Raw genomic sequence first — 18310 nt, 5'->3', positions numbered from 1 at the left:
GCTTTTATTCCTCCACAGTAGGAAGGTAAGTCTGTAAAGAGCCAGAAATTGTACATCTCTGACAAGTAAGAAAAGTGGGGTTTTAAATACACGATTTCCAAAAGGAAACTTCATTCATCTCATTGTAACTGACCAAAATACTATGAAATTGTATTTAGTAAAAATGTATCTAAAGTTACTTCATAAGTATGGTCCTCAATATTAAATGTATATAAATTTTGAGCAAATTAAACTTTTTTTTGGCCATGCCTCATGGCTTATGGGATCTTGGTTCTCAGGCCACAGAAATTGAACCCAGGTTCACAGCAGTGAAAGCGCCTAACTCCTGGACTGCTAGAGAATTCCTGAGCAAATTAAAAGGAAAGGTGTCATATTTAAAGTCATTCTATTGTTAATTGTTTTTAATAAATGAAACCATAACCCTTTTTTCATATGTAAATTTAGATTTACACATGTATGAACATTTTGAGAGTCAAAATCACCATATTTATAAAAGAAAAAAAACTCATGTATTAAATGCATTTGTTCTTAAATGGCGATCATCTGTTTTTAATTTTCAGCTTTATGCTATAAGTATTTTCCAGAATCATATTCCAACAATAAGCATGCACAATTCTTATAATGAGAAGAAGAGTATAAAAATAAATAGTATATGTACATATTTATTAATATATATTAATATTTAATAATTAATATTTATATTAATATTTATTAATTTTAAATTGATTTCATTTATGTATATATGTATGACCTTTCAATTTTACTTTAGAATGTCTGCATAACAAATAGTAATAGAATATATAGGAACTTTACCATTTCTAATTATTTAAAAGAGAAATTCTCCATTAAGCATTAGCTTAGCTTTGGTTCCTTCAAACCTCTGCTGATCTTTCTTTTTGTTTTTGTCTTTTTAATGAAAAGTGAACAAATCTCAGGATCAGACCCTTTGAATAGAAAATATTTGGCTGGAATTTAATATTATGTTAGTTATATTTATTTCTATGCCTTCCTTCATCACAAATTATGATCATTCACCAGGTAGGATTGGGATATAAAACTTTTTAACAAATCTTTTGAAGTAAAATATATAAGATTTAATTATATATATATATATATACACACATATATATACACACATATATATATATGAGTGAGTGAGTGGGTGAAGTTGCTCAGCCGTGTCCAACTCTTTGTGACTCCATGGACTATAGCCCACCAGGCTCCTCAGTCCATAGAATTCTCCAGGCAAGAATACTGCAGTGGGTTGCCATTTCCTTCTCCAGGGATCTGCCCGACCCAGGGATTGAACTGGGTCTCCTGCATTGTAGGCAGACGCTTTACCACCTGAGCTACCAGGGAAGGCAATAGCACCCCACTCCAGTACTCTTGCCTGGAAAATCCCATGGATGGAGGAGCCTGGTAGGCTGCAGTCCATGGGGTCGCTAAGAGTCGGACACGACTGAGCGACTTCGCTTTCACTTTTCACTTTCATGCATTGGAGAAGGAAATGGCAACCCACTCCAGTGTTCTTGCCTGGAGAATCCCAGGGACGGGGAGCCTGGTGGGCTGCCGTCTATGGGGTCGCACAGAGTCAGACACGACTGAAGCGACTTAGCAGCAGTAGCATATATGCTAAAGGTCATACATGAATTTTAACAAAACCCATGAAATTGAAATTAATTTGATTTGAAAATGGAATTATGACAGTGTGAATCAATATTATTAATCTTGATTCCCTTGCCACCTATAGGCATTTCCTGCACTATTATGTCCCCTATGCTTTAAGAACCACTGGTCTAAACCAGCTTGGGCAAATGAATAGTACCTTCCAAAAGACCTCCAGAATCAGAGAATTTACAATTTTTCTCATAATTCATTACAATGATCATCAAGATGGCCACACATTCCAGTTCCGTGGGGGTCCAGTCCACTGTTGCCCCAGCATAGTCATCAATCACATTGCCTTTTATACTCCAGTGTGTCCGGATTTGTGAAAATCCATGGGTGCTTATTCATCTGCTCATCATTTTCTGAGCACCTACTCTGGACCTTCCTCTGTGATAACAACTGAGGATATAAATGTGAGTAAGATAGTTCACAGCCCTCAAAGAGCTCACAAACAGAAAATCCGGGCAAAGGACCACTTAATGTCGATACAAAGTGATGAGGTCTGTGCCATGTGCTGTTAGGGGTCACAGGGAAGGATGACAGATAAATCAAAGAACACTGCAGTTTCCTCCGTGTGAAGGGCAAGAAGACTAGCTAATCAGGGATGAAAAAACTGGATGAATCAGCTCCACAGTAGGAGGTAGGTCTTTGCTTTATAAAACAATGTTTTACGTTGAATTCCTGAGTATTTAGGGAACTGGTGTGGTAAGAATTACAGAAGAACACATACAATTTCCTGCTCATATTCTTTCAGTGGGTGTAAGGCATGAGAAAAACCTGTCCTGCCTGGTGAATCTCATGTAAAGACAGATAAAAATGTTTGCTGAGGAAGGATATTCTCCAAAATTCACTAGTTCTAAAACATGAATCAGATCATGTTAACACCATGCTTAAAACCTTTCATGGTTTGATCATGGTTCTCAGAATAAAATCCACACTGCTCCCCAGGACCCACAAGCTCTGCCCTTCCTCTACAACCACATTTCCTGCTAGTCTCAATCTAGCTCACTAAGCTTTGGCCATCTTACCATATGCCAATTTTTTTCCCACTTGAGCTCTGGGCTTTACTTTGGCTGTTCCCTCTGCCTGGAGTGCTCTTCCTCCTGTTCTTTGAAAATCTAACTCATTCTCATGCTCCAGGCCTCAGGTCACATGTCATTCACTTACAGAAGTCTTCCCTGATCTACAGGACTGACTCGGTGTATCTGTTTCCTGTTTACTATCTTTCTCATGAAGGGAGGAGCATGACTGTAGTGTGTTTTTGGGTCTGGCACAGTGAGTGGCAAAAAAATAACTAATAAATATTTGTTGTCTGGATTAACACAAGTTTGGGGGCATGAAAGAAAACATGGTCAATTACTGAATCAAAATAATTCATTAAGATTGTAAAAAATAGTCATGTTCTGTCCTCACTCAGCTTTGAGTGAGCTAGGAAAGAAGAGAGCTAAAGTCTGCGTTTCCAGGTATGTGGGTTCTTTGTGAGGCTGAGAAAAGGCCGACTAGAAGAAGCCTCCCTATAAAGATTAAAGAAGAAGGTTATTCATCCCTTCAATGGTACTTGCCAAGGGATGCAATGCATCTATATCTGCAGCGAGGCTGGGAGGTATTTTTTACACTTTGAATATCCATTTTCAGATTACACGAAGGACTTCTCAGGTGACCTTGAGTAAGTCATTTAGGTAAGTTTCTGTGTTACTTAAAATGAACCATCTCTATAGAGAGAAGTGATGAGGCTTGTTAATTTACATTTGTAAAACACTTTGAAACCTCTGGATGAAAGAATTTCTGCAAAGAGGTACAAAGAATAAGGTAATATGTTGGGTCAAATTTGACCCTTTCTCAGAAGCAGAGAGGGAGAAAGCAGGCTTGAGGACACTTAAAGGGAGCCTCTGGCACATTCATTTTTCAAGTTAATCTTCTTCTAAGAAAACTCCCTGCTTTCAAGACATCAAGTGTTTCAACCACACGTATAAGTTATTATTCTAATAATTATTTTCCTTCAACATTTCTCTCCTAAAATCCCAGCTTTGTGTAAAGGGAATCTTTGGGTGGGGGCTGATTTGCCTGGGAGGTTTAACCTTTACAATGCTTTTTTAGTTTGTTCATTTTTACCCTACATCAGTGATATCAGGTCTCAAGTGTGACAGTCTTTGTGGCTGAGCTGATTGGGACCCAAATGAGGTCATTTCATCAGTTCCTGACAGATGTTTACAAGGTACAGTCAGAGATGAGAGTACGCTTAGGAAATAGAAAAGAGAATTTCAAAGAAAGTTGTCAATCTCTGAGTTAATTATATCCGTTCATAAAAATGGTATTAATAGTTACTTAAGAAATAATACTAATAGGATAGAACATTTTCTGAGGATAATGATCTCTTTCAGCAAGGTAAATACAGACTCAAAGATAAGGCTTTAATTGTGAAACTGTCAAGGCAAAAGCTAAGCCTTAAAAAAAAAAAATAGGGCAACCACTTTTTCAACATGCCACACCAAATACATACTTGTGTTGAGCCCATGAAAGTATATAGCTTTCTTACATTTTTTTTTTTATCTCACAGCTTTGTTTTCTTTGGGTGGGAGGTGGGCAATAAGCAATTGTATTACTTGCTCTCAGGAATAGGAAGGGCTTATCTGCCTTCTATACCTTGCCCTCCCTGGAAGTGGACTGAGTTCCTTGCCCCTTTTAATGGATCTAGGTACTTGTCCTGGGGAAACTCTTCCCTCATAAGGCTACAGATAATGATGTTCCTTCTCTACATGTCATATCTCTGAGATTTTTTTTTTTTAACTTACCTTCTAAACGCTCAGAGGCAATGCACAGATGAGATTTTTCCAGGTCAAACCCTGCATGCTATCCAAGAGCACACTCCAGCTGATCACTGGTGCATCCTGGACCATATCTATGATTCCAGTTGTGTGAATATTGTACATGGAGCCACAGGGGTTGCCCCCATCCAACCTTAGTAGTCAGGATTTCTTATCTCCTGATACATGAATTATGTATATGGAATGGAGCCAAATATACTTCCTGGCCACTAGGCGCTGATATTTCCCCTTGTGTACCAAAGTTTACTTAGCCTTTGAACTATTTATCTGAATAGATGCCAATCACTTCATATGGACTGGAAAGATGGAGTGCAAAGTCCCCAGGGACTGAAATGTAAACTCCTGCTCCACCTTAAGATTCATCACCTTGACAAGAGAGTATTGAATATGTTGACATGACAGAAAATGGTTGAACCACTAAATTCCTGTGGTCAAGGCATCCTAAACAAACAATAAGATCTTGTTTAGTTGCTCAGTCATGTCTGACTCTTTGTGACCCCATGGACTGTAGCCTGCCAGGTTTCTCTGTCCTTGGGATATCCTAGGCAAGAATACTGGAGTGGGTTGTCATTTCCTTCTCCAGGGGAATTTCCTGAGCCAGGGATCAAATGTATGTCTCCTGCATTGACAGGCAGATTCTTTACCACTGAGCAACCAGGAGAGCCCAAAGAGTAAGATATTATAAGTGAATGTTATTTCAAAATAAGTAATGACTGCAGGTTTTTCTCTAGCTTTTGGTAGGACACCTATTTGTCCTGTTTGGTTGGCAAAGAGCCTGATCATCTTGACCTGAAAGAAAGGAACTCAGGGTGTCATCACCATCATCTACTCAGACAACATCAAAGAGCAGCCACTGAGTACAAAGCATGTTATAACATACATGCTAAGAAAACATATTTTCTCTCTCTGTAAAAGAAGGCAATCTTTAGAGGATGAATTCAAAGACATTAAAACACCCATTTTTCAGTCACTTAACTGAGCACAATGCCAACAGCCAGGTTTAGGGTATATAGAGCAGCCTGCAAATGGGTGAATTTTTGCCTCCAGCTATTGGTTCTGTAAATTGTCTCAGAATCCCCTACATTTAGAAACAGCATCAAAATCCTGCAGTGACTATAAGAAAGGAAATGACATACCATTTGTTTAGAAGATCATCTCAATTTGAGATTGATCAGGCAGCATCTGTGTTCATGTCTAGCCTACTAACCCATTGACGGTTCCCAAAAGGATATACATAGAACCTGCTGCTAAGTCGCTTCAGTCATGTCCGACTCTGTGCAACCCCATAGACGGCAGCCCACCAGGCTCCCCCGTCCCTGGGATTCTCTAGGCAAGGATACTGGAGTGGGTTGCCATTTCCTTCTCGAAGGCAGGAAAGTGAAAAGTGAAAGTGAAGTCGCTCAGTCGTGTCCAACTCCTAGTGACCCCATGGACTGCAGCCTACCAGGCTCCTCTGTCCATGGGATTTTCCAGGCAAGAGTACTGGAGTGGGGTGCCATTGCCTTCTCCTGCTACAGCTCACCAAAAGTCTTCAGTTAGAAGTGTGGGGTGGTAAAGAGTGGAACTTTGAGACAGCCTTGGATTTGAGTCCAGCTTCCCTGCTTATTTAGAGTCATCTCTCTCTGTAGTTAAGTGACTAATCTTGCTTCTACTCCTTCATCTCTAAAATAGGTAAAATAGCATTGAATTCATAGAGCTGTACAGAGGAAATGAGACCAAGTATAAAAAAGTACAGTATAGTAGTAGAAAGTTGGGAAATAATAAGTATCCAAGAAACAGGAGTAGTTTCCTTATTTCCCTCACTTTGAATTAAAGGGGACTTAATTGTGTCAGGGGACTTCCCTGGCAGTACAGTGGATAAGTGTCCATGTTTCAACTTCAGGGTCATGGGTTCAGTGCCTGGTTGGGGAACTAAGATCCTGCATGCAGCATGGCACAGCTAAAAGAAAAATATATGTCAGTGACTGAAGGACACTAGGACTTTTAATAATTGTGATTTATTTCCCCTATGAACTTGTGCAAATGCACTTAAGATCTATTTTAATTGTATGGCAACTGTATACAATTATGCATTATCTCTTGTGTTATCTAATATTTCAATCACAGCATACATTGGTTATACTTTTAAACACACTAGATATTGTAAGCTCCCAGCTGAATGAAAGGTTCTTGAGTACAAGGGCTGTTACCCTCTGTTCACAAATGCACTTTTCAGTTCAGTTCAGTTCAGTCGCTCAGTCGTGTCTGACTCTTTGAGACCCCATGAACTGCAGCACGCCAGGCCTCCCTGTCCATCACCAACTCCCAGAGTTTACTCAAACTCATGTCCATTGAGTCAGTGATGCCATCCAGCCATCTCATCCTCTGTCATCCCCTTCTCCTCCCGCCTTTAATCTTTCCCAGCATCAGGGTCTTTTCCAATGAGTCAGCTCTTTGCATGAGGTGGCCAAAGTACTGGAGTTTCAGCTTCAACATCAATCCTTCCAAGGAGCACTCAGGACTGATCTCCTTTAGGATGGACTGGTGGGATCTCTTTACAGTCCAAGGGACTCTCAAGAGTCTTCTCCAACACCATAGTTCAAAAGCATCAATTCTTCAGTGCTCAGTTTCTTAACAGTCCAACTCTCACATCTATACATGACCACTGGAAAAACCATAGCTTTGACTAGACAGACCTTTGTTGGCAAAGTAATGTCTCTGCTTTTAATAGGCTGTCTAGCTTTGTCATAAATTTCCTTCCGAGGAATGTCTTTTAATTTCATGGCTACAGTCACCATCTACAGTGATTTTGGAGCCCAGAAAAATAAAGTCAGCCACTGTTTCCACTGTTTCTCCATCTATTTGCCATGAAATGATGGGACCGGATGCCATGATCTTAGTTTTCTGAATTTTGAGCTTTAAGCCAACTTTTTCACTCTCCTCTTTCACTTTCATCAAGAGGCTCTTTAGTTCTTCACTTTCTGCCATAAAATGAATTTTTATGGTACATTTAAATGTTGTCATGGTTTGACCATAGGTATTTATCATGTTATTCAAGTTAGTCATTTAAAAATACATCAAACACTTGAATAACATGATAAATACCTATGATCAAACCATCACAACACCTATCTACTCATTTATAAGTTTTTTTTGGGGGGAGGGCAGGAACTACAGTACGTAGGTACTTTATAAAGGTCTAAGTATAAATACGGAGAAGGCAATGGCACCCCACTCCGTACTCTTGCCTAGAAAATCCCATGGACGGAGGAGCCTGGTAGGCTGCAGTCCATGGGGTCACTGAGGGTCGGACTCGACTGAGCGACTTCACTTTCACTTTTCACTTTCATGCATTGGAGAAGGAAATGGCAACCCACTCCAGTGTTCTTGCCTGGAGAATCCCAGGGACGGGGGAGCCTGGTGGGCTGCCGTCTATGGGATCGCACAGAGTCGGACACTACTGAAGTGACTTAGCAAGTATAAATACTTAGAACACTGTATTCATACAGCTGTTCTTCCCATGTCATTGGCCACTGTGTCTTGATTTAACATATTTTATTATATCTAGGAAATAAGATTGAGTCTTCTGACACACAGCAAATATCTTATGTTTGATACATAAAAAAATAAATAGTCTCAAATAGCATAAATGTTGGTGAAATTGAAGCACTGGAGTATAGCCCAGTGAATTAAGAGAGATGTACACAGAGTCCAAGGGAAAATGTGGTTACAGATGATCTAAATACCTCCTAGCTATCTAGGTCTTCCAGCTTTCTGGGGCTGATAACACGATATTGGGGCATCCTAGGTGAAGTTGGTGGTCCCAAATACTGCACCATGATAATCTGACCTCCAAGAGTCTAACAAGAAGCTATGCCTAAACTTCTGTTAATTACTCCAAGAGATGAAGAAAAGGGAAATGGTTGCTTGAAACAATTTTAGGATTTTCAAACTTGAAACAAATATTTTGTCTTAGTGATTCACTAACCATGGAAGCCTTCAGTTGAACTGGTCCTAGTTTGCAGATTAAAAATGATTAGTTTTATGATTTGTAAACATTTATAAAAACTTTCTCCTACAATTATCTGAAACCGAGGCTACTCTACTGTGGTGGTGGTGGCAGGCGTGTTTTAGAATAAAAACAATTCCTTGAATTCAGTATTTCAATAGCGTGCTTTGGAGGACATTGGGGTAAGTAATGCAGACACTTCTGCCCTCTAAAACATATTTGGGAGGGATGCAGATATATATATATATATCTGAAATATAAAGTAGAATTAAATAATATAAAAAATCTTAGTGATTATGGTCTACATATTGCTTGCTTCTTCCAAGGAGCAAGCATCTTTTAATTTCATGGTTGCAGTCACCATCTGCAGTGATTTTGGAGCCCAAGAAAATAAAGTCTTACTGTTTCCATTGTTTCCCCATCTATTTGCCATGAAGTGATGGGACCAGATGCCATGATCTTCGTTTTCTGAATGTTGAGCTTTAAGCCAACTTTTTCACTCTCCTCTTTCAATTTCATCAAGAGGCTCTTTAGTTCTTCTTCACTTTCTGCCAAAAGGGTGGTGTCATCTGCATATCTGAGGTTATTGATATTTCTCCTGGCCATCTTGATTCCAGCTTGGGCTTCATCAAGCCCAGCATTTCGCATGATGCACATAATGCTTAAAAAGGCAAAATTTTTGCCACAGTGTTCACCTTGTATATTCTGATCTTTCACTACTCCCCACTCAGAAAGATTGTTAATAGCTTAGAGATTTTAAGTTATCAATAAACACTTTCTCAAGTTCTTTATGGACGAGGTTGATCACACTATCTGAGCTTCTGTTTCACCTAATATATATAATCCCATTAATGGTTCATATTCTTCACAGACAGTAGTTTTAAAGTCCTAAAATTCTAGTAAACTATGATTTTCCTTTAGACCAAAAACTTTCCAGTTTGGCCACTAAACCTCTTAGGACTTCTTGTTGCTTTTGCAGTGTTGCTAAGAAGGTGTTACTTTTTGTCTATCCCAAGGGAAAGTCAGGTAGACAGAGTATCACTAGTAAAAGGTCTCTTGGGAAATTTTTGGAGATCACAGTTGCTTGTCTTCCCTGATACTGTCCTTCCTAATGCAACACAAGTAATAATGAACATATGGATGTAAATTTACATTCTGTTCCTAAAAACTAACTTATAGATGATCCTGTTTGCAGAACCCCAGAGAGACTGACCTCCAACAGATAATCTGACAATCTGTCTCTTAGCACAATACTTTGCAATCTCCCTGATCACTTTTTTTTAATGAGATAAAAGAGGTCCATAGAAGTCAAATGTTTTGATCAAGACTACAGCACTTAGAGTAATCAAAGACTTTCTTTGTCTTTAGATTCCAAACAGTAGGAAGAGAATGGAAAATATGATGTTTGTATCCTTTCAAAGAATCACCACTGCACTTTTTTCTTCTGTACATATGATGCTGTACCTATCCTCACAGGTAACTCTTGGTCAGTGAAGAACACAGTTTGAGAAAGGGGGCATCTAGATGTGATATGCCTGGATTCAAGCCCAGACAATAGCAACATAATCTCATTTTATCCAGTGGAGGTTTGAAACCATCCCAGTACAATTTGTGGAAGCAAACGATGGAAGAAGTACAGGCCTGGAATATACAGTATTATTATCTCCCTGGGTGATTATAAATGAGCCAGGAACCTACTTCTAGAAATATACTTCTGCCAGTAATTATCTGTATGACTTCAGTTAAATCACTTAATTTCTCCAAATCTCCACTTTACCATTTGTAAGAGAGCCAGACATTCTCAAAGGTTTTTATTTGCTCAAAATTCTATGATTGGTTTGAAAAGTGAAAGCGTTAGTCCTCAGTTATATCTGACTCTTTGTGACCCCATGGACTGTAGTCTGCTAGGCTTCTCTGTCCATGAAATTCTCCAGGCAAGAATACTGTGGTGGACAGCCATTCCCTTCTCAAGGGGTCTTCCCAACCTAGGGATCAAACCTGGGTCTCCTATATTGCAGAGATTTTTTTTTACCATCTGAGCCACCAAGGAAGCCCCCAAAATATGGAACACTTCACAAATTTGCATGTCATCCTTGTGCAGGGGCCATGATAACCTTCTCTATATAGTTCAAGTTTGAGTGTATGTGTTGCCAAAGAGAGCACTTAATTGATTGAGGCTGTCCTCTTTGCTAAATGTTGATAATTTTATATGTCCCTCGATTGTCTGAAGCAAGATGAAACGCTTCGAGAAATGAACTCACTCTGAGCTCCAGGAACTACATTTTTTCCAGAGTCAAAGGTGATTTGGTTTCTTCCTTCAACGTCAGAAATTAGTTGGAGCAAGAAGCAACACATTCAAAAAGGAAGGAGGAGTTCTGGTTGAGTTGCCCACTTTATCTTAAGGAAAGCACTCTCCAGATAATGTTTTGAGTGCTAGCATGTGCATTTACAAACCAGATTGGTTTTGTCCAGAGACCTACCCAGGCCTTAGATACACAGATCCATAGACAACAGGTGTTACCCTAGAGATGCCCACAATCAACTGCCTGCTTCTTTCCAAAGTCCCAGGTGGGATCAATGGTGATTTAGTAAAAAACATATCTGACAACAATCCTTTTTTAAATCCCCGATAAACTAAAACAGGGACTGTTATATGAAACAACTGTTTTTAAAGGTCTAAGTATAAAACAAGCTTCCAGATTCCATTTGCATTTAATTTGGTATCAGTAGATGTATATTTTCTTCTCTTTTAAAAGCATTTACTCTCTCAAGGTTAAGTACCTTCAAAGAGCCACCATCTCAACTTGTAATAAGGGAAACTTTTTTAGGATAGGAGAAAGCCTGTTATAAGTTTCTCTACAATCAACTATAAGGTCTTGAGAAAACTACAAAAATATGACCACATGATCCTCTTAAAAAAAAACACACACACACAAAGATTCTGTTATTTTCTATAGCCACATGGAGGCAAGAAGTTCATTTTTGAACACCTCAAAAAGGGAAGATGGGTTCCAAGTACTGAAATTATATACTTCTTCCCTATTTTTTAAAAAAGAAATAAATTTGATGAATATACAATCACCTTGATGAGGAAACTTGTATACAGTACGTGCTCTGTGCCAGTCACAATTCTGGTGCTCCTGAGGATACACAAACACATGAAGTATCCTAGTCCCTGAAATGGGAGCATTACACTACTCTCGCGATTTTTATAGCTATTTGAGGATTATCATAATAAAAAATGTTTACTGATACCCAGCTTCCAATATTCCATAACTAGAAGTGATATATAGGATATCTTTCTGTAATATATAATCACATAGTATGTAAATATGTAATAATTGTAAATGGCAAGGTAGGAGAAGAAAATATGCTGGCTTGGGGATAAGGATGACAATGAAAGGGGGTTTGGTGTGAGACACAGCAAGATGACCATGAATCTTCAAGCGTACAGTATCCTGGATGAAACTGGGATCCCTTCCCAAATTGATACATCTAAATTACAATACTATTAAATCTACTCTATTAAGAGACTTAGATATAGCTCTGGACATGGCTGGCTTTAAACAACAGGTCATAGAAATTACCTACTGAGTTCCCTGTGTCATTGACCAAATGAATTCCTGATAGTAGAGATATCAACTCCTAGTGAGGATGGAAAAGAGAAAGAGCAAGGGGGAGGAGAAAAACAAGATAGAAGGAGATGAGAAAAAAGAACCTGTCTTCGGCTGCAGTCTCCATGCTGTAATCACTGAGTTAGAGACAGTTCCTGGGAGAAGGCAATGGCACCCCACTCCAGTACTCTTGCCTGGAAAATCCCATGGATGGAGGAGCCTGGTAGGCTGCAGTCCATGGGATCGCGAAGAGTCAGACACGACTGAGCGACTCCACTTTCACTTTTCACTTTGATGCATTGAGAAGGAAATGGCAACCCACTCCAGTATTCTTGCCTGGAAAATCCCAGGGATAGGGGAGCCTGGTGGGCTGCCGTCTATGGGGTCGCACAGAGTCGGACATGACTGAAGCAACTTAGCAGCAGCAGCAGCAGAGACAGTTCCAGATGGATGAAACTTCTCTGACACTCAGCCTTTGCCCTGAAACTTGCCTACTGTAATATGATCTATTTGCATGTCTTTTCCAGCAAAATGTTCCATTAAGGTTTCTGACATGAGCCTCATAATCACACCGAAATCCAAGAAACTCAGTAGAATGATTCTTTGTGATCAGGTTGAACCCCACTGTGAAAAAAATTCACCTGTGAGACTGCAGGTGCCAATTATCACCCTAGCCTGTACTAATCAAAGGTGAAAATTCTTGGCTCTTTTAGTTTTTCTAAGGAAGTGACATTCCCATTTATTATTCATCTACTTTAAGTTTTCACAGAAAGCATTAGGCCACCTGTCCAATGTTGACACCTAAGGAAAACTGACACACTGAAAATTAATAATAGCAGGTTGCAATACTTGCAGATTTTCTGAAAACAGAAAAGAAAAAAATCAAGATTAACTCTGATTTGGCTTTAGGTAGCTCTCTCCATAATGCTATTTACTAGAAAGTATTTATGCAGCCTTTGCCCACCCAAATAAATCGGCATATGGATACTTGGATTTAGAAAGATGATAAGTGGGGTGGGCACTGGTCTCTTACATTTTAAAAATAGATTAATGACAGCATTTTTCTGAATAAAGACTTCTTTTTCCTTAAAATTTTCAACTTACAAAAGCTAATATACACACAACTTTCAGAAATAGATTTACTACCTACACTATATTGATAGTTCACACATTATAAGCTGCCAATGACATGTTGGTATATGTAAATTGCATATGCACATATGCAATTTTTCTATGCACATATGCATAGAAATTGACTGCATAAATGGTCAGGAAACTATTGGAGAAAACCCAAAACTTTGGGGATTGGAAAAGAGGTTTTAAAATGCCACTTTTAATGGCTGTCTTACTCAAAATTTATCACCATGCCCATTTTAGTTAGAACATAACACTAAAAGGGCTGGCTTTTGTTTCTGCTACTTGCAAATCAACTACTCAGTTCAGTCAAAATAACACTAATAATAATAGCTACTATTTATTTAGTGTTTTGCCAGGCTCTCAGCTAATAATGAACTTGCAATATCTCACCATGTTCACAAGAAGCCTTTGATATTAGTAATATTTTTAAACATGAGGAAACTGAGGCAGATAGAAATTATATATTAATTAGCCCAACATCATGCAGCAGTGAACAGTGGAGGGGGGTGAACCTGAGTACTTTGACTCCAGAACTCCCTTTTAAACAGTATGCTGTCCTTCACTACCTACCCATACACGTTGATTTAAATATAGATTTGTCACTCAACACTCTTCAAGCTTCACCTTAAGTGACCCTCATTGATTCATCACTTATATCTCAAGACTTCACTATACAGATCACAGAATCTGACCAAACTGAGACTGGCCACTTCCCCACACACCCTGTACTTTTTCCTTTTCCAACGGTACTAATGATATTTCCTTAATGCAAAATGCAGTCATGCACTAAGAGCAGAAGGAATTGAAACCAATTTAAAATTTATATACAGATATATAATAATGATAAAGGGTAACATTTATCAAGCAGTTACTACATGCCAAGAACTGTATTAGTCCATTTACATAAATGTATCATGAATGAAATTGTGTGAAATGACACATATAGTTATTGTTACCCCAATTTTCCAGATGAGAAAATCAAATCTTAGGAAGGCTAAGTATTTTGTCTAAAACAACCTAACTTATAAGTATTGTATTGGCCAAGAAGTTTTTTTTTTTTTTTTTCCTAAGATGGTACAGAAAAACCTGAACAAACTTTTTGGACAACCCAATAATACAGTCTCAAACTGAACTCCAAGTCAGCCTAACTCTAGGAAGCAAGTTTTTAACCATACATTCTAGGTTACATCTATCCCAAATTTTAATTTCCATTATAGTTGTTTAAAACTAAGTTCTATATCTTTCTGCATGCATGCTCAGTCACTCATTTGTATCTGACTCTTTGTGACCCTATGGACTGTAGCCTGCCAGGCTCCTCTGTCCATGAGATTTCTTAGGCAAGAATACTGAAGTGGGTTACCATTTCCTTCTCCAGGGGATCTTCCTGACCCAGGGATCGAACCCACATCTCCTGAGTCTCCTACACTGGCAGACAGATTCTTCACCACTGAGCCACCTGGGAGGCCCTCTATATCTTCCTACTAAACCATATACTTCTTAGAACTAAAGCAAGATTTTGCATCTCTGCCCTACCCTCCAATACACACACAGTTCCAAGTACAATGAAGTAAGAAAAGCAAACGAGAGGCAAAGTAAAAAAGTGAAGGGAGTAAAGGCAGAGAATTTCAGAGCAAAATGTCAATTGTGTGACTTCAGTGATACAGAATCCCTGAGAGGAGTGCACTTTCCCTGCCCTTTGAAGCACCGCCTCTGCTAAATGTGCATCACTCTTGTCATGGCTAGGCTGACATGGCAGTAGATTATTGCAGAAAGAGCCCGTGCACTCTTCTTCTGTACAGCTGTGCCAGAACTATCCCCTAGATGTAAATCTAACCTTAGTTCCAAGAAGTAAACAGTTCAGTAGAAAGAAGGCTGTGCCGGAAACATCCCCAGGTGGAAATGGCTCACAACTCCCTCACTTTCTCTGAATGCTGTGAAAAGCACTGTAGTTTGTAAACATATTGGAACCCATTGTTAATTCAGGCTTCTCAGAGATTCTAAAGCCCCAGAGACTGTATAATCAGTTTAACATTTTTTAAGGAGTAGGTTTTAAGTGAGATTGGGTACATCCTCAGTTACACTGCCAGTGGTCAGTCTAAGAAATAGGTATGTAAATTAAAGAAAGTTATTTAAACATACCAGAGCCAGAAGATATTAATAAATTTGAGTGTGATTCTAAAAATGGGCAAAGACTCGAGTCAGCAAAATTTAAAACCACTTCTAATTTTATCTGACCCATTCAGTTATATTCTCCTTCTTGTGACAATATCAGTCCCTACGGTATTATAGAGAACTAGCATGGGAAGAACAGCAGACTCAAAGTCAAGAGACAAGGATTCAAGGTCAGGTCAGACTGTCATTTAAAGCAGAGTGAACTCCAGAAGTTATCTAGTCCCTACGAGCCTTATTTTCATATGTACAATAGATATGGCCTGACTTATTGAATTTGTATTCTTAGTACAAAAACCCACAAAAAATACTTTACCATTTGTAAGGTCTATTACCTGATATATATTAATCAACGGGGGAAAAACTGTAGCCACACTGTGAAGATAATATGTAATAAACGTTTTTTATTTGATTAAAAGAGAGGATTGGTTTTTTTTTCTCCCTCCCTCCTCCTTTTCTTCTCACTTGACTGCATAATATGTGCCAGATGTTGTATTAGGTGCTGGGAATATAGTGACAAACTAATCAGATAAGATACCTTGTAGGGTAGGGGGTGGGATGACAATAGTGAATGTGTAAATAAATACATGAATACTTTCAGAGGATGAGAAGTATTATAAATAAAATGATAATGATTACAAAAGAACTTCCTGAGGCAATAACACATGGTCAACAACTGGAAAAATCACCGAGTCTGTAGTATAAAAGAAAAAGTGGAAAGAAAACTCCAGAAAAAAGAGAATAGCAAATGCAAGTCCCTAAAAATGAAGTAATTTTGGCAAATTCAAGAGATAGAAATAAGTCCCCTACAGAAGGAACATAATGAGTGAAGAGGAGGGTATCATGAGGTAGGTTGGTCAGGCAATACATATAGGATGCGTCTTGGAGATTCAGTTTTAAAAAAGCAATTTAGATTTTAGTCTAAAGGCAGTGAGAAGCCATTGGATAGTTTTAATTAGGAGAGCAACTTAATCTGATTTGCATGGTCAGAATGTTTGATAAGACCAATTAACATGTTAAGTAGCTTCAGTCGTGTCCAACTCTTTGTGACCCCATGGACTGTAGCCCACCAGTCTCCTCTGTCCATGGGATTCTCCAGGCAAGAATACAGGAATGGGTGTCCATGCCCTCCTCCAGGGGATCTTCCTTACCCAGGAACTGAACTTGTGTCTTTTATGTCTCCTGCTTTGGCAGGCAAGTTCTTTACCACTAGCGCCACCTGGGAAATCCCAACTAGCTGATATGAAGCCCAATGAGGGCCATCTGTCTGCCCAAACATCGTTTGATCTCTGGGATACACCATCCTCATCATCACATCATTTCTCTGAACACTTCAATGGCCCCCTCACTGTCCTTGGCATGAAGACCAGAATCCTCAACATTGCCACAAAGCACTGCAAGGTCTGAACCTTGCATGTCTCTCAACCCCATATGATGGTCCACTTCCTCCTTGCCTCTGCCTTCTAGACCGTCTGGATTTCTTTAAGGTCTTTGAACATGTGATTCTCCCTGTCACCTCAGAACTTTTGCAGATGGTAGTCCTTTGGCCTGGAATACTCTTATTTCCTCATGTATCTCACCAACTCCTATACTTAAGTCTCATAGCAACTGTCACTTCTTGAGGATGTTTTCCCTAACCTCTATGATGAGATCAAATCTTCTATCCTCTTATTTTACATTCCTATAGAAACACAGTCCTCTCCGTGAAAGTATCTATCACAGTTATGACTTCACACTGATTGGTTTGATTCTTTAATTAATTTGTATCTCCCTTATGAGGTTGTAAGTGCCTCAGGGACAAAGATTGTATTAATATGCATATTTGCTCTGAAATTCCCAGTATTCAGCACAGTACTGAAATTAAGCAGGAATTAATAAAAAAAAATCAACCAGGCAGAAGAAGAAATAAGAAAAAATGATAACAAGCCAAGAGGAAAAAAACAGACAATATAAAGAAACTCACATGAGATCCAAGTAATAAAGTTATGAGATACAGACTATATGTTCAAAGAATTGATAGACATAATTAGGAATTTTGACAGGGGACTGGAAACTATTAAAAAGAATCAATGGAAAAACATGTAATTGAAAATTATAATAATCAAAATTAAGAACCCAATGAAGGTTTTTAATAGTACAATAAATTCAGTTGAAGAGCAAGTTAGTAAACTAGAACATAGGTCAAAAGAAAACATCCAGAATAAACATGTGAAAAATAAATGCATTAAAGGAGAGGTGGAAACCAAATCAATCTGATGACATTGCAAATGTATGAAATAATCTCGCTGAAGAGGATGCAGGGAAAAGTTGCTGACCTAAGTAATGCTGGAAATATATGGAGTCCATAAAACTAAATGTGAAAGAAATTGTACATAAGCACTGTCTTCTGGTTGGTAAAGTTGTGCCCCACAGGGTACAGGCTACCAACTCTGAAATTGCTATGCATGCACACTGGAATTGAACAACTAGGTAAATGGATAGCAAAAAGCAGGAACAAGTTTCTTCCTGTTGCGGGGTGGGGGTGTTCACAGAAAAACAAGGGGAGGAAGCGAGAACTCCTATATAGCTTAATACAGATGCAGATAGTTGTACTATCTGTATAATAGGTTCGGTTCAGTCACTCAGTCGTGTCCGACTCTTTGCGACCCCACGAACTGCAGCACGCCAGGCCTCCCTGTCCATCACCAACTCCCGGAGTTCACTCAAACTCACGTCCTTCAAGTCGGTGATGCCATCCAGGCATCTCATCCTCTGTCGTCTCCTTCTCCTCCTGCCCCCAATCCCTCCCAGCATCAGAGTCTTTTCTAATGAGTCAACTCTTTGCATGAGGTGGCCAAAGTACTAGAGTTTCAGCTTTAGCATCATTCCTTCCAAAGAAATCCCAGGACTGATCTCCTTTAGAATGCACT

General features: G+C 39.0%; 1 protein-coding gene and 1 non-coding gene across 2 annotated transcripts in view; both read right to left on the bottom strand.

Annotated features, from left to right (window-relative positions):
- The window catches only part of KCTD16 (potassium channel tetramerization domain containing 16), a 307986-nt gene that overhangs the window by 245814 nt on the left and 43862 nt on the right, over nt 1-18310 (bottom strand). Inside the window, exons 2-3 of the mRNA XM_070374890.1 lie at nt 14689-14698; nt 2865-2895 (exon numbers count right to left, since the gene is read on the bottom strand). Coding sequence (XP_070230991.1) covers nt 2865-2895; nt 14689-14698 — 41 coding nt within the window. The remainder of the gene's footprint in view (nt 1-2864; nt 2896-14688; nt 14699-18310) is intronic.
- LOC138988752 (U6 spliceosomal RNA) lies at nt 10538-10644 on the bottom strand. Its single transcript, XR_011465008.1, has one exon. It is a non-coding gene; the product is annotated as a U6 spliceosomal RNA (small nuclear RNA).

This window comes from Bos mutus, chromosome 7, assembly GCF_027580195.1.
Source record: "Bos mutus isolate GX-2022 chromosome 7, NWIPB_WYAK_1.1, whole genome shotgun sequence".
Classification (NCBI taxonomy): domain Eukaryota; kingdom Metazoa; phylum Chordata; class Mammalia; order Artiodactyla; family Bovidae; genus Bos; species Bos mutus.
Note: the sequence above shows the minus strand (reverse complement) of the source record. Positions and strands in the feature narration are given on the sequence as shown.